The 24,987-nt window shown below is 38.8% G+C and overlaps 3 protein-coding genes across 6 annotated transcripts in view; 1 reads left to right on the forward strand and 2 right to left on the reverse strand.

Moving 5' to 3' along the window:
• Positions 1–2,302, reverse strand: part of luzp1 (leucine zipper protein 1) — a 50,524-nt gene extending 48,222 nt beyond the window's left edge. Inside the window, exon 1 of one of the 2 annotated variants that reach the window (XM_077559507.1) lies at positions 2,154–2,302. The gene's annotated coding sequence lies outside the window, so the exon portion shown is untranslated. The remainder of the gene's footprint in view (positions 1–2,153) is intronic. The other variant, XM_077559517.1, reaches the window with a different exon arrangement.
• Positions 1,461–12,276, forward strand: ptafr (platelet-activating factor receptor). Of its 3 annotated transcripts, none has more exons than XM_077559576.1 (5): positions 1,461–1,876; positions 3,886–3,983; positions 8,244–8,405; positions 8,714–8,759; positions 9,954–12,276. In XM_077559576.1, the coding sequence occupies exons 4-5, from the start codon at positions 8,745–8,747 to the stop codon at positions 11,127–11,129; spliced, it is 1,191 nt and encodes a 396-aa protein (XP_077415702.1). In that variant the 5' UTR covers positions 1,461–1,876; positions 3,886–3,983; positions 8,244–8,405; positions 8,714–8,744; the 3' UTR covers positions 11,130–12,276. The 3 variants fall into 3 exon arrangements, with proteins under 3 accessions (XP_077415702.1, XP_077415711.1, XP_077415718.1); XM_077559585.1 differs by lacking the exon at positions 1,461–1,876 and adding an exon at positions 2,325–2,418; XM_077559592.1 differs by lacking the exon at positions 1,461–1,876 and adding an exon at positions 2,453–2,597.
• A 708-nt stretch (positions 12,277–12,984) lies between these two features.
• Positions 12,985–24,031, reverse strand: LOC144044899 (uncharacterized). Its single transcript, XM_077559601.1, has 8 exons — positions 23,943–24,031; positions 22,116–22,230; positions 16,819–16,867; positions 16,696–16,737; positions 15,388–15,666; positions 13,865–13,990; positions 13,742–13,769; positions 12,985–13,533 (listed from the first exon to the last, which is right to left on the reverse strand). The coding sequence occupies exons 3-8, from the start codon at positions 16,862–16,864 to the stop codon at positions 13,407–13,409; spliced, it is 648 nt and encodes a 215-aa protein (XP_077415727.1). The 5' UTR covers positions 16,865–16,867; positions 22,116–22,230; positions 23,943–24,031; the 3' UTR covers positions 12,985–13,406.
• Between the last annotated feature and the right edge of the window lie 956 nt (positions 24,032–24,987).

Below are 24,987 nucleotides of genomic sequence, written 5' to 3' on the forward strand. Positions count from 1 at the left end.
TTAAAACAGTCCAAGTGCAGCTACAAACTGATCACAACTGATTGTTCGTTGTGGTTTACAGTTACTAAACATGATGACAGTCTTTAAAAAGACTTTGCTGTTGAATCATTAGCGATATAGTGGATTAGACCCAATGACCCGTGACATAATACAAGTAACATATCATTGTATCCTACTGTAAAATTATTCCATTCAGTCCGTCCCAACCTCACCAGTTGAAGATGGGGTCCCATGGGCATGTGACAAGACTTCCAAATTAATTACCTTGGGTAAAAGAAAACATTATTTCAAATGTAATGGAAGAATCTTGCTTCATGTTCTAAATTCCTGTTTCAGTGCTTGTGTTGTATTGAGCAGACAGACGTTGGCCAGATGAGATCTGTGTGGATGTAGCTTCATTTTTCATAACTAAAATGGTTATGCTGGTCTTCTTAGGTCAGCAAAGTAGTTGGGATTATTCGATCAGCAGTGCCCACTCGCATTCCGTAATACAATTAATAAAATATCACAAAGCTTTAGACATTCTTGCTATATCTATAAAACACAAATTGGTGACAGTATAACTCTACAAAAAGCTTTAACTTCCCTTGCATTAATTGTCTGCTAGGGGTCATCAAGAGGTCAACAATGTCTAAATTGCTTTGTGACAACGCTCATAAACCAAAACAATCACATCTCAATTAATCTTTCCACAATTAAATGAATGCAAATGCCATCAATCCGTTCCAGCCCGACATTGTGCTCAGAGGCAACATTGCCCTGTGTGTTAGCATGAAGCTAATGTTTACTTTGACAGTAAACTGAGTGGCAATAAAAAACTTTGCCCTTTTTTTGAATAATTGTTCACGATCTGCCAAACTGCTGCTTGTTATGATGGAACTAGTTGAGCTTGCTCAAATTTCTGTTCGTAAGTCAAAGCAAAACAAACAAGAAAATCAGCCAAGCAATGGCTGCTATCTCGAAAAACTTGTAAGTCGGATCACTCGTGAGTCAAAGTACCACTGTAGTTGTATTATCAACCGATGTATGGTCAAATTTCTTGTTATACTTCTACAACAGTTAGTAATGTGACAATGTAAAATTTGGACAATTTGAAGATCCGACAGTATCAAGGAATGGATTACGTTTGACTTTGGAGGACCCAATCTCGCCAGTCGAAGCAGATGGACACTCCATTGAGTCTTTGAGGAGATGTCCAAGTTTACAAATTGTTAAAGGTGAATTCTCATAAAAACACATATTAATTGAGTTTCTGGTACTAGACTATGTATGTCCAAGCCTGGGCCCCCATGAAATGTACCTTGGGATAACTTGTGGTATGATTTGGGTCTATAAAAATAAATATGTTGTATTTCATACAACAGCTGTATTACATCAAGTACAAATGAAACAAACAAAAAAAACATTAATTACATTTTTGCTTTCTGGTTGTCCAACATGATGCTGCCCTGTGTGACAGCTTCCTGTTCTGTAGTGATTTGTACAACAACGCCAGCACTTTCTAGCGACGCGCATTTAGAAATGACGAAAAACTAACCGCGTCAGAGAGTTAAAATGTATTTTTTTAAAGCGATTTTGGCTGCATTTATGTGCCGTTGCCCGGCAAGACGGAAGAGAAGCCCTAACAAACATTTGGTCCGGGTTCAAAGTCTCACAGCCGCTAGCTTACTGCGTGTCAACCACAGCAAATTTGCACTTCTTTCATTAAAAAAAATAAAATAAAAAATAGTACTTGGTTAGCAAAAACAATTTAGAGCCATTAGAACAAGCTAAAAACTGCTACGTGGACAACTGGACATTATTCGACAGTTTTGTCATGTTCATGTTCGCGGAGATTCTCAACTTCAACCGAGAGACCTGTCGTCGTACTGGCCCGGTGAGTCAGTTTTAAAAGCTCTAAAAAAAATATATGACAAACACGCCACCGAATGTGGGTTAAAACTGCCGTGTGGTGACATTTAACGACGCGTCGAAGCTACATTGAAGCACCTGAGCTGTTTGGCGAAAAAGCGAGAGGAGGAAGAGGGGGAGAAACAGGACTGGAGGGGGTGAAACTTGCCGCAGTTGAACACTTGTGCCGCCCGGCTCGTGTTAGCTCATGTCCGGCCGCACAAACGTGAAGATAACTGAGTGAAAACAAGACACGACTGTACCTTAAAATGCGCTCCGTCGTCAAGTCGGGAAGAGAGAGCAATAAATCCACAAAAATCTGCCACCGGCGGCTGGAGTGTTGCTCACGCGGCCCCGGTCGCCCTCACTGCGGCCGCGGAGGAGAAGCGAAGTTCATCCCACTCTCTCCGAGCTCTGCGGAGCCTCTTCCACCTTTCCCTTTCACCCTCAAATTGGCTCTTTTCTCCCTTCCCGAGTCTGTTCGAGATCAAACCATCACATTCCACCGCGTCCTCAACAATGAAAAAGGTGGGTTTTCCTTTTTTTCCCTCTCCTCCTGTTGCCGGAGCAGGACCCACCCCTCGGGATGGCTCTACCCGCTCTGACCGCAAAGAGAACGCCCTTCCCCGGCTGCAAGGTCCCGCCTCTCTCCCCCCTTCCTTCTTGTTCTTCCGCAATGCATACACATACAAGAGCGAGTCAGGCCGGTGAGCACAGCCAATGTGGCATATTTTCTCTCATACAGACACGATGCTGTACGGAGCAAGTTGTGGCACGATAAAAACTGGCTTTTTTTTTTTTGGGTACGCTATAAAGCCACAAGGGCATCTGCAACTGCATTAAAGCAGCGTTTGGCAATGCAGATGTTGACGTAAGATTAAGAACAATCTCTTTTTAAGCTCCCCACTCTACTTAAATCTTCTGTTATGAGGAATAACAGGGCTGCAGAAATATAATGATAGACTACATGCACATGTATACTTGGTAGCAGTGAATCAGTCATGGACAGGACTGAACTGACACCATCAGAAGCACTGACCTACATTTAAAACTTATATTCTGATATTTGTTCCATGGAATTGTATTCGTTTATCCTCAACGGTCTATTCTCTTCATTTGGTAGAATTTCTCCTGGCTGAGCTGCTGTTAAATTGTTTTGTTCGATCAGATTTCAGCATCTATGTGCTGCCATTTATTTCAGTCTAATCTGCCCAGGGCCTTTAGAATCAGTAATGCTGGCCAATGTAACATAAACTATATTAGCAATGGGATTGTTTCTTTAGCCACTCGGATTTCAAATTCACCTCACTTCACCTCACAGGGCCAGATGTGGGCTAGCTGGCCCACAAGAACATCAGCATTTTTTTCTGCCTCTCATTGGTTAGTCATGGTAAAACATTGAACGGCGCATTCGCATAGCAAAACACAGTCATATCGATCTGCACATATTCATACATTTAATTGTCAGTGTCTGATGAGTATGATGTATTGCAGGGCTCCACCACATGAATCCTATAGCTCGCAGGCCTGATCTAAAAATAAAATAAAAATCTACTCGTTGATGGGACATTGTGACTTTCTAGGAATGTTGTAGAAGTGATCATTTAAAACTGTAAACACTGGCAGATATTTTTTAGAAATAAAGGGTTGCATGTTAGCTGACTATTGTGCGGATTCATTACCATGAGCAGTGACTTCACATAAATAAATATCATCGATGAATCATAACATAAAAAGGCAATTTGTTTTTTCAGAAGTGTTTATCCAACTGGTAGTCCTTTGCATTAATGAACGCCCAAGAAGTTGCACTCCATTTCAAAAACATTGGTGACCCCTGATGTATTTTTGTGTCGCTAGCTAAACATTGACTTTGAACTGGTCCATATTATTCTCTGGTTCAGTTGCTATTGCATTTTTTTGTATATTATTATCATACTATCCATAAAGGTTTATGAGCTAGTTTGGTTAAAATAACGCTCGCAATCTTTTCTACAGGTGGGAAAGCTACTAAAGGAGTCAACACAGACGTGCAACCTTTCATACGCTGGTGTGAACAGAGGATGCATACACCAGTTTGGAAAGCTTGACAATATGTAAGTCTGTTTTTACATTTATGACATAACATCTAACAAGAATAGCCCAATTTGTCGGTTTTTGAAACAAGATTTTCCTATGGAAAATAAAAATCGAAGTGATCAGTCCAGGATCGTGCAAATCTTCCCAGAATGTCAAATTCCAAATTGTCTGACATTGGTAGTTTGGCTGCATAAGTAATGACTGACTTGGATATGTTCGTACTACCGTGCATATCTGTCATGTTCCATCCCTCTTGGGAACATTCACACATGTTTCTGTCATGTGGGGAAATGACTTCCATATATCAAATGACATCAACGCAAATGTACGACACAGACGGCGATGTAAAGCGCGAACACATGTTTTCCAGGGAACATAGTCCGCCTTGCACTGTATACTGTACGGACCACCTGATCCAGGAAGCCAACATCCTTCCTAATTGCAAACATCCCTCACCAGCCAACAAAATCAACTCTGTTCCAAAAAGAGTTTGTCGATAGCACGCACATGCCATGCGTGGCCGCTGCTTTTTTTTTTTTGTGTGTGTTTCACACAGAAGGCATTTTTATTTTATCCAGAGGCACTTGCAAACACTGCAGCTGTGCTTTAATCTTCATAATCCCGTGCACATCCCTGAGATTACACACAGTCAATAGTACAAGGGTCCAGTGACGGGGGTCAACAGTCACCTGACGATATTATGAATACATCATAATAAAGCAAGGAGTGAATTGAAACCATTGAAGGAAAAATATTACACTACAACGTGGTTTATGTAGCTTTACTACTTTGTGTTCTTTCAACAGGGAGGATGAGGATTAATGTGCTTAATTCACTGTCCTCCCAGAGCGGGTTATGACCGGTATTTAAACACATAACCCAGATGAGTCCAAATGTGGGGCAGCATGTCGTGTCGGGAAACATGCACTTATCCTAAGATGTCCAGCTCTTATTATTGTGTGCATCACTGGTTGGCAGCTCTGCATGCATTGTTGCTCTCATGCTACTCTCTTATTATGGAGATAAAAATGGATGAGCTCGGAGTTACAAAATTTAAATAGCAATTTTGGTTTTTGTCCATTTTTAAATATGCTTCATCGGGGATGTTTTAAAGGTTTAAAATTTGGTAGGCTACATCACTAGCATAGTTTGCGGTACTAGTAGTTACTAGGCAGAATTCACTGACCTAATAATTATGAAGTGCTCTGCATTCTCATGATGCTGTTTTGTTCGGAAGAGCCTTCTGACCCATAGAACAGGGGAAAGTGGCTGACAAATTTAGAGAGACACTGGAAAAATACTCCAGAAAAATATTATGAAGAAATTTGAGAAAATTTTATCGATATTCATTTCACAGTTGACTTGCTACTCTGTATTAGCTATAAAATACGTTTTTTCACCACAATGCCATATGTTGGTGAAGGTGGGAAACTTCAAACATTTGAAAAGTTTCCAGTCCTCCATGCACAAAAATAATATGTAATCTATGTATTGGGAAAAACTAAAGGCAAGGCAACTTTATTGCATTTCATTCACAATGTAACCTAATGTACTGCACGATTAAAAGTACAACATATAAAAGCAAGTGCTAACGATATTTAAAAATGGTACAGAAATAAGACAGCTTACTAAAGTTACTAAAATAATGTACAATGCAAGAAAAAGATTCAAATAAAAATTTCCAAAATGTAAAAAGAGCTCAATTGTCTGTCTACATAAGAAAAAAAAAACAATAATAGTTTTGCTTTTTTTTTTTAAAACCTGGATTTAAAAACATTAACTGACATTTGTTGCCAGCATATTCCATTTGTGTGCAGCATAACAGCTAAATACTGCTTCGCCAGTTTTGCTTTGAACTCTGGCCTTTTACTATTTGACCCAAGTCTGCTGACCTATTGGGTTTATCACCTCACAAGCCAGAGTGATAATTGTGATTCAATCAAGGGTGTTCTTCACATTATGGATCTGGAACTTCACTCGGCAGATACGTTTTTGGGAAAGGAGGGACTTGCTGTACAATACTTTGAGCTGATTGGACGATGCGATATCTTGTGCGCGTTTGTTTTGACCAATCACGGCAATGGATGAAAATGTCGTCTTCGGTCTGGTCTTATGGGGGGGGGGGAAGCACGAACGCTATTCAACAAGGAAACGGTGGGTAATTCTGCGAAAACAAAATTAATTGCAAAAACTTTGATTTATTATTTAAAAAAAATCCCCTTGTCAAGTCTCATCTTATTTAGAAGTACAGATGTCCTTGCATGTAGAGCTCACCCTCCCATGCTCTACTATTTCTCACTGTAGGGGGACATTCCTCAAAACTCAGCCTCTGGCATGCAGTAAATCTCCCTGAGAGAGATCTTACACTGGAGCGCTGGTCCAGGTGATACGTTATGGTATGTTCGACGCCAATACCACAGCTTCATCGTAGCATCCATCTTTGTCACCCATATCACTAAAGGCGAAGGAGCAAAAAAGATCGGTGTTAACGGAATATGGAGTATTCCGCACATTTGGCTCCCTCCCTTCCTGTCTCTTAGAGGAATGCCTGACTTGTGACTACACAGCTCTTTTAAGGCAAAAAAAAAAAAGCAAGCTCGCCCATAAAAAAAAAAGCTGTTAAGGTCCCGGCAGCTATTCTTTTGCCGTCTCTGCACACCTGGGATCATAGTTAAACTACATGGGAGGAAACAGTGCAGGGTTGCGGCCCATCATGGTTTGCTAAATTTAATCTGATTACATTTTTAAACTCTAAAAGATGAGAATGGCTCTAATAGCATTCTGGCAGCATTAAGCATCACAAGTAGGCTCAGTTGGAATAAATGTAACTCATTTGTATAGTTTTTCTTTCTTTCTTTTTTTTCTGGAGAGCTCAGTATTGTTCATTCGGTAATTTTACCGATTTGACATGTCATCATCATTGCTTTTTTATTTATTTAATTCTTATTATTATTTTAAATTTTTTAAATTTTGTACGTGGGTGAGTATGTGTGTGTGCGTGCGTGTGAGTGTGTATTTGTATGGTTTTTCAACCAAAGAGAGTTTTGTGTCAAATGGGGTCAGAAATGTGATGGTTAACCTTAAAAATATGATACTCGTCAGAAGGAAGTTGTGTGAGGCACTAGGAGGATTGGAATGGGATTGGCAATGGTGCATGTCTTGTAGTCATATAGGGCATGACCACCATAAAGACTTGTTTTCCTGGTTTGATTGCCAAGCAAATTGCCCCAATAAAGTTGTACATGATGGTTTCCGAGAAGAGAAGGATCTCTAGAGAAACATGCGAGGATACTTTTGGTAGGCCTGGTCTGACCTCTAGTGGTTATAAAGCAACATTTTCAATCATCTCATATTGGATGAGTTCCACAAAGATCTACTGGCATTAGTGCTGTTATGCCTAAGAGAATTATTATGTGAAATTGAGTGTTCTAAAAATAATAATAACAATAAACGTATTTAATCATGTAAATTGGATGTTCATTTGGGACACATTTGTTCAATATCAACGTTGTTTTCAATGAAAATGACATGAACTGAGCATGAGTTTTGTACTAGCTTTTAAAAGTGTCTGGAAAAAAATGAAAGACAGACAAAAATCAAATAAATATAAAGTACATGAAAACCAAGCTAATCACATGACACCAAATGGCGAAATGGTGCAATACAAACGTTAATTTCCCCCAAAGTTCTCAAAACCAATAAGAAACAGATCTTGTTTTCTGTAGAGTTTAGAAAATCTCACTGCTTATGTTTCAAGAGTCATTTGAATGTTCTAAACTGTTATACAAGTGTAACATGTTAACCATGTGTACGCAAAGTAAAACTTTAATTGCTTCTCTCCAAAGTACAATTTTGTAGTACACATGTAAAAATGTACTATGCTTCTTTGATCATTTTCATGCTAGTCATTATCATTAGCGTGACAATTTTTTTTTTTACTGTGTGCTGCTGTTCAGCAGTTAGTGTTTTCTTGATTAAAAATATTTGTAATGTTTTATTTGTATCAAGTCAGAAATCTTTGCTTTAATCACCTTTCCCTCTGCCATTGGAGGTACTGTATGTATTAGTTTTACTATATGTATTTTTAATCGTTTTTGGTTTCTGCAGAGAAGTCACATTTAAATTTTGGTTCTTAAGCGGAATGTTCAGGAAAACTGATATTCAGGGATATGGGAATCGGTAAAGTAGGCCGACAACTGCAGGGAAATAGCACACAATGATCTAATTAAAAGCCATATTTCACTGTGAGTAAGAGTAAAACTCCCAGATTTCTCCAGCACGGTGGTGTCTTCCTATTGGCTGATTCCGCCGTTGCACCATGTGGGATTTCCCAAGAAGACGTTTGCACCTCCTTTAATGACACTTGATGCCTGCCTTCACTTTGACTCCCAGCGACACTTCCTGACACGCAGATAACACACAGAGAAGACGACAGCACGGTAATTCAGCGCCGTAGATGATTTTACATATTATTTTCTGTGCTTTAAATTTCTATTATTTTTCAAGAAATAATCTTCATAGATGCTCAGGATGTAGTTTTGGATTAGAGTGGTATGATAAAAATGTTGACATTTAACATCTAACATCTGGCAGTTTTTGGTTGGAAAACTTGTACAAGGGAAAAATTATTTGTGCAGTTATTGTTTTCTTTTTCACATATTGAAGTAAGATGTTAGCGCCTTGACTCAATGATCTGTATTAAGACAACATTAACTTCCGCTTAACACGTTCTAACTTTCATTCGCAGTTGAAATACGAGTGTGCACAACGGCCGCCAAATGCAAGGAACCATGGTAAAACTTCCCATTTACTGTCTTGCTTCACTTCTTCTTATGTCTCATCTAAAGTTTGTTCTTAGGTGCGCTATTCCGCATAACAAGAAACCCATATAATTCATTAGTGTAGCTCACTGACCAAATTTGAGTACTTACATCTCATTGGTTTTAGAGGGTGAGGTTAAATTTTTATTAAAATGTTCAAAACAGTAAATGTAATTTTATTAATGCCCCTAATGAAAATAGTTTTTATGTTGTATTGAAGTTTCCTTTTATTCTCTTGAACAAACTCAATTGGTTGCCAATTGAATCAGTGAACATTTCAAAATATATCAAGGTGCATGTTTTCAGAATTGTGCATTTTGTAGATTAGTCCATCAATGAAGGAACACTTTTAAAATGGTTGGGCCAAAATGGACCAACCCAATTTTTTGAGTTATTAAACTAATTAAATAATTAAATTAAAAATAATTTTAAAAGAATCCACAAAGCAACCTTTTTTTGTTCTTATTTTATGGGTTATTCATTTGACCCAATTTTTTGGGTTAATTGAATATCCCAACTGAATTTGGTCAAAAATGAACTGACCCAATTTTTTGAGTTATTTAATCCAAAAATGTTGGGCCGAATTAAATAATAATCCACAAAGCAACCCAGTTTGTTATTTTTTTGTGTGGGTTATTTATTTGACCCAACTTTTTTGGGTAAATTGAATAACACAATTGAATTGGGTGAAAAAGGAGCCGACCCAACTTTTGGAATTATTTACCCCTAAAAATTGAGTAAAATTAAATTAACAACCGACAGAGCAACCCAATTTTGGGTAATTTTATGGGTTATTCATTTGACCCAACTTTTTGGGTTAATTGAATAACCCAAAAAGTTGAGTTTGTCCCCTTTTGACCCAATTTGGGTTATTTTTTTCATAGTGAATGTTCCTACTCAAAGGAAATCCCATCCAATTCACATAACGCTCAAATGGTGTACCAAGTTTCATGTGCATTTTTATATAGGAGATCTTTCAATTGCCACAGTCAGTTTAATTCATCTTCAAGTATTTTTTGCCTTTTCGTTTGTTCTTATGGGCCGCTACAAATTTAGTGATGGATTTCCACCAGTCATCATAATCAAGAAATTATCTGTTTCTTTAGACATCCTTCGCAATTTGTTCCATCTCTGTTATTACAATTGTTTGCGTCATGTCTCCCGCAGACAGAAATTTGGCTTTCCACGACAGAAAGCTCAGCGGATGTCACAAGTCTGCCACTTACAGCTGGCAATGACTCCAACTTCCTGGACTCGCCTTTTCGTTATCACCTTTTCCCCACGGCCTACAGCATCATCTTCATCGTGGGCCTCTTCGCCAACATCTACGTGCTGTTTGTGCTGCGCTGCCTACGAGAAGCCAGGGCCATGGGGGAAATACGCATCTACATGACCAACCTGACCATCACGGACCTCCTCTTCGTGTGCGCCCTCCCCTTCTGGATTGGCTATTACAGCCGCCAAGGCACGTGGATCTACAAAGACTTCCTGTGCCGTCTGACCGGCTCGTTGTTCTTCATCAACACTTACGGCTCCATCCTATTCCTCGCCGCCATCAGCGTCAACCGGTACTGGGCGGTCACCCGGCCTCTCGACGCGGCCTCGTCAGACCACAGGCGCCGCGGAATCGCCGTTAGCGTCGTCATCTGGTTGACGACCGTCTCCATGGCTATTCCGTTTCTCGCCAATCCGGGCACCAACCAGGATGGGGAGGTCATCCGTTGCTTCGAGGGCTACCAGAACGGGGATGACTCGGCCAAAAGAGTCGTGGCTGCCACGCATTTCGCAATCATCGGAATGTTTTTTGTGGTTTTTGCGCTCGTGGTGGTGTGTAACCTCCTTATCGCCCGAGCTTTGTTCTCCCAATCTGCTCCTCTGTCCGAGTTGAAGTCCGGAACGGCTTTATCCAGGAAGTCCAACATGACAAACATCTCAACCAGGAGGCCCACAGGGGTGAAACGCAGGGCTGTGCAGATGCTTATGGCGGTGGTCGGCGTATTCATCCTGTGCTTCTTGCCGCATCACATAGTCCAAGGCTTCTGGACACTGGCGGTACTGCAGATCCAAAAGGGATGGGGCCACGTTGACTGGGATGACAAGACCGTGCAGGTTCTCAACGACGCACATCAGGTCACGTTGTTTCTCATGGGCCTCAACTGCGTTCTGGATCCGGTGGTGTACTGTTTTGCCACCAGGAAGTTTCGGCGGTTCATCATAGCGCATCTCAAGAAGCTGGCGAAGGGCGAGGGATGCTCCCACACCGTGACCTCACAGATGTCGTTGGACAGCCGGCACCAGAGCCAAAGACTTCCTGATGAGCTACACCAACCCGAGCTCCATTGACTTTAACACACCCAAACGGTGGTGTACTAAACTATTGGGTTACACCAGGAAGTCATGTTTTGTCCATCCCATCCGTACAGCCATTTTCTAGACCGCTTATTCTGGGCTGGAGGCTTTTCCGGCTGACTTTGGGTTGCCAGTTAAGCACATATCAAAGAGACAACCTTTTACCTTCACATTCACATGGTCACTAAGTGGGAACTGAACTAACTGTGCTTGCACAGAACCCAGGCAAATGTACCACTACATTAATGACTCGTGCATTGTGTTAGTAAAAAGGAAAAAAAAAAATCACATAATGGATGTATGTGTGTAATTGCATGACTTCTGGCGGGTACTAGTCAACCTTAACATTTCTTGACAAAAATATGTTATATGTGATGTCTAAACATGGCATTCTGATTACCGTAATATTACATTTGTGGAATATGAGTTATGCAGCAAAATCCAGCCGTTTTTATCCAGCTCAGGGGGCGGCCATTTTGCCACTTGCTGTCGGCTGAAGATGACATCACAGTTGCTCAGGGCTCAGGCAATGACCAATCACAGCTCACCTGTTTTCTGAAGCTGATCTGTGATTGGTGGTTACCTGAGTCCTGAGTAACTGTGATGTCATTTTCACTCGAAGACAAGTGGCAAAAATGGCCGCCTTCTGATATTGATTAACTCTTTGACTGCCAACCGTTTTCAGAAAAGGGATGCTGTGGGTGCCAGCTGATTTAAGCATTTTGACTGATCTTTCAAGGTCCACAGAAAATTTTGTGTTTGGACTATGGAAACACACATACTACCAAATGAAAGATTGAACTCTCATCTTTCATCATCAGCTGGCCAAGCTTTCCTCCACCCGTTTCCCCAAAAAAAAAAACATAGTTAACGTCTTTTAACGTTTTTGGCAGCCCTCATTTGGATTTTACTAAACGTTATTAAACGTTTTTGGCAGTCAAAGAGTTAAAAACTGTTGAATTTTGCTGCTTAACTCATATTTCTATACCGCAATATTAACCAGAATACCGTATTTAGACTAGTAGGGCTGCATAGAACATATTATTGTCAAGAATTATTATTTTTTTGGGGGGGGGGGGGGGGTTGACTTCCCCTTTAATGCCACCACTACCAAATAAAGTATCAGTAATATAAAACGCAATTACTAGACCAAAGCTTTATATAACATCACACAGCTGAGCCACATACATTATCTGGAGCAGTTCAGAATCAATCTTCAGCTAATAAAAACATACAAGTAAAACATTTAAATAAGATACCTCATATTCACCCAAAATGTGAATTATTACATTTATTAAATTATGCGTGTGATCACGACTGATGTGTTTTTCTAGTCTAAATTGGCTGTAGCATGTTTTTGCTCTGACCAGCCAATCAGAGGATTAAATAATGTTGAATAACGCCATCGTGGCCTCGCAGGCCCCGTGAGAACAAATTTGAAATCTGTTTGTTTAAGAAACAGTCCAATTGCTGATATAGATGAAGTTACATCAGATAGCACTCCTGATTCTGAAGGCGTTTGAGAGTTTCGGATGACATGGCCGCAAATAGAGGCTGAACTCACATTGGACTAACAAAATCCACATGAACTGGAGGCAGGGCTGTCAAATGAAGAGATTAGACTGCTGGGAATAAATTAATACAATACAGTCGAACAAAGATAAGAATTTAGTTTGTAGGTCAACGCTTCTGCAGAGAAAGCCCTGCTGGTCCTGACAACCAATCTATGTTTTTTTTTGTTTTTTTTTGTTTTTTTTATATGTGCAGACTGAATTGCGCCAGTCCAACTTCCTGTGTGAAGTACGCAGAAAAGAAGAAGTTTTGCAAGCAGAAGCTTGTCAGTTTCTTTATCTGATGAGAATCCACCAAACCAACTGACGAAAGACAGTTTTGCCCTTTAGAACAGCAGTCTTTTAATGTTGTAATTTTTGACATGACGTACATAAAAAAAAACAACAGCATTTCCTACCAGTCAAAAATGAGGGCATAGAAGTAACATTGTTACGTTTTCTCTTGTCTGATATTGTGACATTTTCACCACTGTGATTATTCACAATGACAAAAACAATAGTGAGTTCTCTCTTTTAGAAGACTTTCCGCCTGCACATTATTTCAAAAATGCTTGTGGTGTGTTTTTAGTGATGTATAGTGACGAGCTTGCCAGCATTAAGCACAACACGTGGATTACAGTTTGTCAACAAGTAGTTTACAACAAGTGATGATCTGAGTTGGACTTCACATTCAGTTGATCGAACTGCCTGATCAGAATGTTCACGGAAGAACTGAGTACGTGCTGTCCGCAACCACGGTTTGGGCATCCAGATCTGTGTAGGTTAAGTTGGTGCTTGAGTAGTTCATGTACACGTGTCCGTCATTCTCAGCCTGGGGAAGACCTCCCCTGTGATGCAAAAAATAAACAGATATATTTTTGAATCCAAAAAACATACATGTCACTCCCATCTGATTCAACTTGAATAGGAAAATAATGTAAAATACATGTGATTAAATAAATAAATATTGTGTGTACAGTACACATGTATACAGTATGTAAATACATACTGTACATACATTAATATAAATAATAAAATTTAACTTGTGCTTCTTACTTTGGTTCCTTTCCAGCCCTCGAAAAACCTTGTAAAATGATTAAAACAAAACAACAGTTATGAATATATTTGTCTTAAAAAAATTAAAAAAATATATAAATTCTCTGTTGTGCAATGTTGTACCGTTAGCTCCCGTGTTGGCAGGGGTCGCCTTGTCTCCAAGTCTTTGCCAGCCCAGCCAAAACATGACGGCGATATTCATTATCAAGGCCAGAAAAGAGAGAACCAAAGCAGTTATTGCTACGTTGTCTGTAAAATAAATAAAAAAGAAAAAGAAAAAAAAAGAAGGTCAGATGTGTGTCAGCGTACATGTTGGTGGTTGAGATCATGGCCAAGGTCGTGTAGAAAAAGCATCACCACAAGCGCTGATAAGAATTTTGCAACAGTGAAATCAAGTACAGGCTTTAGACACACTCTTTCCACACCAAATGTATCAGATGCAGGCAAATGTTTCGTTAGATCATCTGAAATGTGACTTGACCAGACTATAATTTTATAATAATAAAATCATAACAATACGAGAATAGACGTCAGAATTACATTAGATAAAAGTTATCTCAAAATAATGTTAAGAGAATGAAGTCATGTTCAAGTCGTGTTATGAAAAACAAAGTAAATCTAATCTTAAGAAGAACGAGAGTAATGTTAAGGGGATAATGTCATAATAGTATGAACAAAGTTGTAGTCTTTACAGAAATAAAGTCGTAATCCTAAGAGACTGTAGTTGTATTCCTACGAAAAAAAATATTGCTAAAAAAAGAGAGATTCAATTTAATTTGAACTGTTAGAACAATATGTGTTTTGAGAAAAAAAAAAAAGGTTATGATAAAGTAATTTTATGAAATAAATCATTTAGAGGAATAAATTAAGATAGACACCGAATAAAGACTCCAGTAATTTTTTGAAAAAAAATATTGTGAAGATTAATTTATAATATGAGAACAAAGAAAAAAATGGGACTAGAATGAGGTCGCAAAGGCAAGAATAAAGTTGCATAACTAGAAAAACGGTACAAAAATAGAACCGGATCTTATGAGGAAAAAGTTGATAGGGAACGTATTATCATATGAGAAGATTGTCTATATTATGATAATGCATAGAAAAGAGTAAACTCATTACAATATAAAAGAAAATATTCCAAGAAAAAATGTTAATGTGAAAAGGAAGTCTTAAGTTTACATTGGAAGAAAAATCTATTAAATTGTGAGACAAAAATAATAATGTTACAAAAAAAGTAACACTATGAAAAAAAGACAAAAGGATTAGAAGAATGTTTTTTCAAGTCATAATGTAAATAAATAAACAATAAATAAGAAAGTCTTAGTATAAGAAAAAGTTGTGGGAATAGTCGGATTTTATTAGAAAAAAATTGCTATTCTAAGCAAATATAACTATAATCTTGCAGCAATAAAAAAAATCGAAGGAAAAGTGAAAATATTATGAAAATGAAGTCATATGCTCACCTAAACACAAACCAAAGAGACTAAATTACCGGTAATCTTATGTGGCAAAAGTCCTCACTCGGGGTGTTCTAATCAGAGTTATATGTGCCGATTACAACACCGATCATCCTTGAGTGACATTGTACGATACCGATTCCGATCACCAATCGCATGGAGTCAGCATTTACTGATTGGATCACCAACCTGTTGTGTGAAAGGAGATGATCAAGACTGTGTGGTTTGGACTGACACTCTCAATTAGACTCCTTTGAGCAAGGCAGCGGTACATCCCGCTCTGCTGTGGCTCGCTCAGGGTGAGATTGTCCCCCTCGGCCACTCGCTTCCACGTCTCTTTGCCCTGCCGTTGCCAGTACCAGTTGTCATAGGCTGTCAGGTTAGGTGCGCTGCAGTGCAGGCTGACCTTCTGACCCGCTGCCACTGGGTAATCCGGTGTGGCAGTCAGCTGCAGAGCAGGGAGGGCGCCTAGTGATGAGAAGAAAAAGGAGGAAGATGAAACACACCTGCAGTTTTCTTTTGGAAATAAATTTTGCTTTATTTTTTTTCTTTGAAGCATCTTGCTCCTGTCGGTGCCACTGTTTGTGCCTCTAGGGATTGATTGCTGAACTTTTCTATTTGGAATTTAGTACTTACCACTTGAGCAAAGTGCTAGGCTACGTACAGAAAAAACAAGCACATGACAGCACAGAAAAAAATAAATAAATAAGAAACCAGTTATGATAATTCAATTAGAATATAGTACACTCTCCCACATACCTAAATTCCCCCCCAAAAAGAAATCCCCAAAACAGTTATGATAATTAAATTAATTTTTTAATATAGTAATCCCCTACAAATGCAGGTTTCCAGTTTGCTGTCTTGCTGCCCCCCCCCCCCCCAGCCCCTATTTTGAGTGTAATTCCACTGTTGACTACTAGATGGAGGCACACTTAACTACAAAAAATGAAACAGGAAGTACTGTATTTTAGCACAGCCTAGTTTTTGTTAAACATGACTAATTGTCATCCTCTGTAATCCTGCTTTTTACGCCTACAGAGCACAATGGCTGTAGGGTAAATTGATAACGTACATCTTTGGGCATGATTATTGATGTACTGTTTATTATGAGATGATCAGTTAGCTTGGATAAGTTGTCTTGGAAAATCAACATTTGTTTACTGTAAAGGCAGAAGGGATCGGAAAATCATTTAAATAGGGTTTTTCTATTTTGCGGATTTTACTTACTGCTTACTTGTAGTCCTTATTATGGCATCATGTGCTTTTATTGAATGTAAAGGTTCCTCCTATTTATTTACACAAGGCTCACGAAAGACAGCAAACCTTTGTTTTTGACTTAAGCGACACGCTTTCTCCATATTTGGTAGAACTAGGGGTAGATTAATATTTTAAAAAAATAATAATATTTTTTTTATGTTGGTATGAGCAGACAGCTCCATTCACAGTTTAGTCAAACTTCTCATGAAAGAGTCACACGAGAGTCACAATGTGGTTTACCGATCCCAGACACGCGTCGGTGGATGGAAGGCAGGGCAGCAGCTGTTAAAAAAATAGGAACATTAACTTGTACAGTTGAAGAGCATTTGCATATCGTCCAATGATGTTTAATGTCCCTGTTACCTGCATTGAAGATGTAGAACGAGATGAGTCTGTGTGCGAAGGCCATGCTCTAGAGAATGTCAGTCAGAAATGAGTCAAATCTCAGGTGAGGATGGAGGAAGTGAGACAGGCAATGGGACGAGAGGGGAAGTGTTGAGTTCCCTTACAAATGTTGATCAAACAAATCGGCTACAAAAAATGGTGAATGAAAAAAAAATGCAATGGGAAATATGTAGTATGTAAATTGTATGTTGAATGTAAAAATCTTGCCCTTTTAGTTGTGGTGATGTGACCTCACGTAGAAAAGCAAAAAAGCAAATAGTAATTGAACAAAAATTTAAGAAAATGTGAATCCACAGTTGCCGAATTGTGACGATCTTTGAATTCACTTAGAAAACAAACTGTTTTAACTGATTAAATGCAAATGTTTTGTAATTAAAAGTAAAATAACGGGATGAAAAAATAGTTCAATCCACTTACATTATGCACAATTACAACTAGAAGGGCCACACTCTGTTTAACTCATTCACTCCCAGCCATTTTCACTGAAGTAATCCACTTCGTTCCCGGCTATTTCACTGGATTTTGACAGATTTTGCAAGGCCCACAGATTATTGTGTTCTATTGCTATAAAATCATGGAACCTACCAAAAGAAAGATTAGAGTATCTTTCTTTCATCAGGAAAAAAAGTATATTTCTATCTTTTTACGTTTTGCAGCAATTAGCATAAGAATATAACTAATGTTTATCACTATTCACAAATTTGTTTTAAACTGTGCGGAAAAACAACTTGTCTGCAACATGGCCCTGGTTGGCCCATACTGCGCTGCCACCTGCTGGCCTTTTTTTTTGGTAATAACTACCTTCAAGCAAATGAGTTAATACTCATTCAATCATTTTCCACACCACTTATCCTCTTTAGATATTCATTTTAATTTCTTGAAAACTTGCATTAGGAAAAAAAACTTGTTCAGTGGCCCAAGTGCCCTGACAGTCAAGCTGTTTGAACCTTTTTTTTTTCTTTCCAGGAGAGCTCAGTATTGTTCATTCGATTTGACATCATTGTTGCTCTCCTTTTTAAATTTTTTATTTTTATTTTTTAAAAAAACATTTTTTTTTCTTTCTCTTTTTTTTTTTTTTTTTAAATATATATACATATATATACATATACACACATATATATATATATATAGATTTTTTTTTTTGTATGCGGGTGAGCATGTATGTGCGTGTGTGTATTCATCAGTTCACCTAAAGCCCATTAAAAAAAAATCCCATACTAATAATATAATATAATAATAAATTGCCAAATGCAGAAACATCAATGTAAGTTATCATGATGTAGTGGCTCTCGCTAACAGACAGAATTAAGTAACCAGAATTAGGTTAAAAAATTCTATATACGTAGACCATGTTTCTATAAATTTTGATATTTGTTTTTTATTTGAGGCAGATATTTTTTCCATTTGTTGTTCAGTGGCCCAAGTGCCCTGACAGTCAAGCTGTTTGAACCTTTTTAACCATTTCCGTCAGATCGTTGACTGTAAAACAACCAAATACTCACTCTAGAAGCGGCAGTGACTTCCTCCTAATGAACTTGTTTAGACCGGCGGGGACAGCTGAACATACCACAGCGTGAAGTTAAGATAAATAGTCATGCACTTGTCATATGTGTGTGCAACGTGTACATGTGGAGAGTCATTCATCATCATTATTATTTCATGACTCATTATACGTTCGTTCATTATTCTGCCTGTCCCAGATGTGCCACAGTCATGCCTGTTGAGTCTCACATCACCACTAAAGCGTGTGTGTGTGTGCGCACGTGTGAACAAATTGTGTATTTTATTGTATGCCTTTCATGTGCTAATGATGCTTATTATCTGCAGGGTGCAGCATCTGCCATCTAGTTATAACATGTGGGGGGTACTGTTGTTGGATAATACCAAAAGTGTTTTACACACAGACAACATCTTTATATATATATATATATATATATATATATATATATATATGTATATATATATATATATATATATATATATATATAATCCAATAATCCACATAAAAGCACCAGAGATATATTAAAAAAAAATGTTACTTTAACAAAAATGCTTGTCAGTGAGTTTATATACTTTTAGCCACCAGAGGGGGCTCACGACCTTTCACTCATCTTTCTTTGAGCTGCTTGGCTTGCTGGAGGGGGAGCTAAACTTTTCATAAAGTCTGTTATGTTGTTGCTAGACTCACCAGAACGCATTTTAGTTTATGTTAATAATAATAATAATACAAGTGTCATAATGTTACCTCATAATAATCAGAGGTTGCAAAAGCACTCACACTAATACTACAGGTGGCCTACTTGTAAAACAAACAAACACGCAAAACACAGTGAACCCCCGTTACTCGGGGACGGGGTCAGCCTGGGAAAAGCGAAAAAATCCACATATAATTGACGGCCATTGAAATGCATTGGGGGGGGAGAAAAAAACGCTGATTTACATTCAGTATGTGTTTTCCACCAAAAACAAAAGCACCAATTATTTTAAGATGTAAACTCCGTGCATATTAGAATCGGAACCATATTGAGCACTGATCAAACTTGTAGTAAAAAAAGAAGTAAAAGTAAAGAAGTAAAAAGCATGTTCTCAAAATGCAAAAACAAATTTCTACTTTCAATAATACATTACCGTAAGTACATATTTTGATAACATAAAAATAAAAAAAAATACAGAGAAGAACATTACATGTTGCATTCTTATTTAACGCTAGCTAGCGATAATGCTTATGCTATCAAAACAATGTGTTGCCATAGCTTTGCGGTTGCGAACTGACTAACCAAAAATTGCTAAATGATAGCAACTGAAAACATACATACACCTTATCGCTGTGTTGTTGTTGTTTTTTTTTTTTTCAGATTAGGCAGAATTTATTTGAATGAATTGTGTTTTTGGCTAGTGTATAAGACAACACATTACTGCAGCTACAAATCACTCTTGCAGCCAACAGCTTAAAAAAAAAAAAAAGAAGGTTGACTTTACCTTTGTTTACTTGTTATTTATGTATCGTTGTCATCTGTGTAACTTGGAAAAACAGTCTATTATTTAAAAAGGAGTAAAAAGTACATATCGGTTCATCAGAAAAATGAACAGTCAAGTACAGCTACCTGAGAAGTTTACTTAATTAAGTACAGTAACAAAATATTTGTACTTCTGTACTTCCCACCACCATTGATAATGATGTGACAATTGTGTTCTTTAACCTTACCCGACAAGTATTGTGGAGTACACACTTGGCTTGACTTGATTACTGTCCACCCCCCCCAATCCACTCCATGTTGTGAGCATCAGGTCTACTGGGGACTGCAGTCACTTCTCTGTTGAAGAGGCGATATTATTATGTTGTTCAGTGGTAACGCATGAGGAAGGATGACATCCAGTCACATTTCCTTTTCTTAAATTGCCGTGATGATGAGTAGCGGCTACTGTTCAGCTTCTCCATGGGGATGTCACGGTCGTATGGGTCGCTGTCAGTGTGGGTCTCAAGGGGCGCAGTGAACTAGTTTGCGCGGCGCCATAAGGATACAAGGGCACAAGAAGGCACACTCGATTACTGTCGTACATAGTGTTTTTCATTTGATTGTTTGACTTAATTATGACTTTACTACTGCATTATCATAGGTTAGTTGTAGTCACAAGATGGCACCAAAGCTAGCAGCTAGCTAATAGGAATGTAGCGTAAGCGGAGCTAGCTAACAAGCTAGCCAATGTCATTTGTTTTTGTGCAAAATTAAATAATCTGTAAACTATTTTAATAGCGTTGTTGGAAAATGAGGTTGAAATCATATTAAAATATTTTGGGTTCATAGTTCATTGTTCAATTATTGATTGTATCAATTAATTTAGCTATTTGTGGCAGGGCTCAATCCTTGTCAACCGCAAACAGTGATTGTTTATTTAACTGGTACACAAAAAAAAAAAAAATCTGGGCTGTTTTCCTAACTAACTTTCTGGGTAGCTGCGGATTTTGAACAGATTGGGTCACATTTATCCACATGATTGTGAGGATTGCATTTGGACGGACTGAAGCTGGTCGCCATTTCTGAGTGTAATATACTTGAATAAAAATCCAAAAATGTGTATTAAACAAGGCCTACCCTCAAATAAACACCTCTGCTCTCCATCTGCAGTTGAGAAAATAAACATCCCAAGACACATTTTGTGTATGGTATTTGTGTATTAAAATTATATTATTAATGTGACGGGTTAAAGCCTATTTTTTTCAATGTTTGTGTTTCCAGACTTCAAAATGTCATTGTATACTAAAAAGACTACAAAAAAAAAAACACTTTCAGCTCAAAGCGGCATGTTAAACTAACAACTGTTTCCCCTTCATTTCCCCTCCATGTCCCTGCGTTCACCCCCGTGTGGCGCTTCCCAAATAATAACAGCCCAGAAACGAGTGGCGGCGTGACACGGGATATTGCAACAGCATGGAACAACAACAACAACAAAAAGACGGACAGCACTCGCGTCCAGATGGGCGCTTCCTGTGCCAGGCAGGAAATGGCACAATGCTCTGTGTCACATTTCATGGCGGCACATGTCATCCCCTTCGCAAAGATGATAAGCTGTAAATTTGTTTTCAGTCTTCTCTGCATGCTCCACGATTGTGTTGTTGTCAGAAAAGCATTAACATTTCACGAGAGCTTTTTTTTTCCCGCCTTATTTTGGTGTGTCGTTGGAATACGGGCGACATGACAGGTTTCTGGGGTGCTGACAGATACAATTGCTAAACAAAGTACACGCTTTTACAGGCATAACATACAAAGATGTTCATCCCTCCATTGAGATGTATCGTTTCAACATACTTCTTTGACACCAATTGTGTGTTGAAAACACTCGTACCTTAAATAATCTTTTCCCATTGAAATGAATGCAAACTCCATTATAATCTTTAACACTAATCCATCAATAATATTTGTAACTTTTTTAAATAAGCAAACTAGTACACTATATTATTATTAATTTTTACTATACTACAGTATATAAAACATACAGTATTGGCATAACCAAAATAATGTAAATTCCACATTTTAGCCTCTTGGGGGCAGTATAATACAGACAGTATAAACATGAGCTGTTTTAGCTCTTCACTAAGCCAATGTTCTATTAGTCATTCTTCACAGAGGATAAATAATATATACCTGTTAGTGTTTTATTATCTGTTTCAGACTAAACAGATCACCGCTTCTCTCGAAACAATGCAAACGGTATGTACTTAATGAATTGACCAGCGTTAGTGTGTACGTACGCACTGAAGTCACGATGATACTTGTGCGGACCTGCTTCGTCCCACGACTCCACCGGGCAGATGCTGCCTTTAGCCTGGTGTAGAACAGATGTCGCAGGGAAGATGATACCGTCCCAGCGCTGAGCGGGGGACAAATTACCAAACATGTTCACGCACGCACACACACGATGCAAATATAACCTTCAGATTACAGATGGCCCCTATCAGAGGCTGCCGGCTGGATTTGAAAAGAGGTAAATACTGCGGGGGTAATCCAACATGGGAGCCAGAGGGCCGCGGAAAAGGCACCAGATGGTACTCGTGTATATCTATGTGCGTGCACTCGTGTCGGAAAAAAGCGTTAAGCGCGATCTGACATTGGGATTATGTTTCATGTGTCACAGATGAATTTGCAGACCATCAATGGATAATAATCCTTGACTCCCCACGTTTTGTTTTCACCCTCTACGTCCGCAACGTGTAGAACCAACCCTCGCCCTGAAACGTGTTATTAGTTAATGCAGTGTTTCCCGAATTTTAATGAATCGAATTCGAAAAATCTCACATGCAGCACGTCACCAAAAGAAAATATAAAGTATAAATGCCAAAATGATGTGGATCTCGTCTAATTTTGCACACAAATCTAGTTTAGAACACAAAGCTATTATTATTGTTGTATAAATGGCAAAAGATGTATTTACAGCTTAATTATAACCTCTGCCATATAGTGAATTTTATTTATTTATTTCTCTGCCCTTCACTATACAGTATAGTGGAACCTCGATTTAAAGTGGAAGCACCCCCCCCCCCAAAAAAAAATTCTTGACAATAATATGTTCTATGTATTTCTAACAGTATTCTAGTTAAAATATTGCATGAGTGCAATATGAGTTAAGCAGCAAAATCCAGCTGTTTTTTTATCAATATTAGAAGGCGGCCATTTTGCCACTTGCTGTCAAGTGAAAATGACATCACAGTTGCTCAAGTCTCAGGTAACAACCAATCACAGCTCAGCTTCAGAAAACAGGTGCACTCTGATTGGTCGTTGCCTGAGCCCTGAGCAACTGTGATGTCATTTTCACTTGACAGCAAGTGGTAAAATGGCCGCCTTCTGATATTGATCAAAACAGCTGGATTTTGCTGCTTAACTCATATTGCACTAATGCAATATTTTAACTAGAATACTGTTTAGACTAGTGGGGCTGCATAGAACATATTATTGTCAATAAAAAAAAAAAGTGTGTGTGTGTGTGTGGGGGGTTACTTCCACTTTAAATTGAGGTTCCACTATACTGTATAGTGAAGGGCGGAGAAATAAAAAAAAAAAATCACTATATGGCAGAGGTTATAATTAACCTGTAAATACATCTTTTGCCATTTTCTCACTTCAGTCGACCGCAAGTGCCAAAATGGCCGCCCCCCTGAGCTAGATAAAAACAGCTGGATTTTGCGGCATAACTCATATTCCACAAATGTAATATTAATCAGAAGGTCATGTTTGGACTAGTGAGGTCACATATAAAACCTTATTGTCAAAAATGTTTAAGGTTGATTTCGCCTTTAGTTGACTAATTGGGCAAAGGGTGGAAAAAAAATTAGACCAAAATACAATACAAAATTACTGTATATCCATGTGTTGCATGAATGGCAACACATGGATATACAGTATATGTTAATTGGACCGCCTGCCATCTAGTGGGAGCCCATATGCAATCATTTTGCCTGTCTCTAAATGTCTCTGGCATAATGTAGATACAGTATATGATCAAACATAATTTTTTTTAAGTAAATAAATATTTACTACTATCATATTTTTAGTGAAAACGAAATGAAAAATGTGAAATGTTCTCACCTGATGATCTCTCCTGGCGTACTGATGTTCCGCTGCACAGTAGTTGGGAATAACTGAGTTAATCGAGTTGCACGCTTGGCGCAACCTTGGGCGCCACACGAGCCGGCGGCGTGCCGACTAAGCGAACGCTTGCGTTCGCACATGACTTTCAACCTCAATTTCCCCTGTGGCGAAATATCAGACAGACAGGGAGGATGAGGAGGGAGGCGGGAGGCAAACCGCAAAACAAAGGCAAAGAGACAGGAGTGTTGACAAAGCAACCGAGGCCTGCGTTAATTCCGCGACTCCGAGAGGTCGCCGGGCCCTTTGGAGCTGGCACGCCACGATACCGTCCCGTGTTGTATCTCCTCGCGCTCATTACGCTTCCTCTGCCCCTGCTCCCGTCGCTCGCACCCTCCTTGTCCTTGCCGTAATTTCATCTCCTCGTACGTCATTAGCAAGCGGGCGCCTAATGAATTTCCTTATCTCCGTGAATTCAGTGGCTGTGATAACGCTCATTGTTTTCAATTCTTCTATTCTCCACGTTGAAATACAAGACGAGAAGGGAAACAGACGGAGACTAGTGGAATCTCTAATTTACACTATTTACAAAAATTTGGGGATTTTGGGTTTAAACCCCAAGGTGAGACACACTATAACCTTTACATGTTATTTTGAGCTTCCCTCATCTTACTATATTGCTCAAGGTTATAAAAGTAACAAAAAAATAACAAAACACCTTTTCAATTAGAGCGTAGGACAAGTAATCGGTTCTGCAGGCAAACTGGAGGTATCCAATGTGTTTCTAAAGAATTGAAGGCAACACACTGTAACACATCTCCCCTCCCGACATATAAGTGTTAATGACAACATCAGTGAGCCCAGAGCGACTTTCTCTTTAAAGTAGTTAGTGACTTGGTGATCCGTGATGCCCTTCTACCACCAACGTCAAGTCCCAGTAGTAGCGCACGCTCCATTCCAAGTGTCACCTCGCTAAATGCAGCCCCCCCCCTACCCCCCACCCCCACACACACAACACATACAAACACACAGAGCTCACTGTAAG

The sequence above is a fragment of the Vanacampus margaritifer genome, chromosome 1 (assembly GCF_051991255.1).
Source record: "Vanacampus margaritifer isolate UIUO_Vmar chromosome 1, RoL_Vmar_1.0, whole genome shotgun sequence".
NCBI lineage: Eukaryota > Metazoa > Chordata > Actinopteri > Syngnathiformes > Syngnathidae > Vanacampus > Vanacampus margaritifer.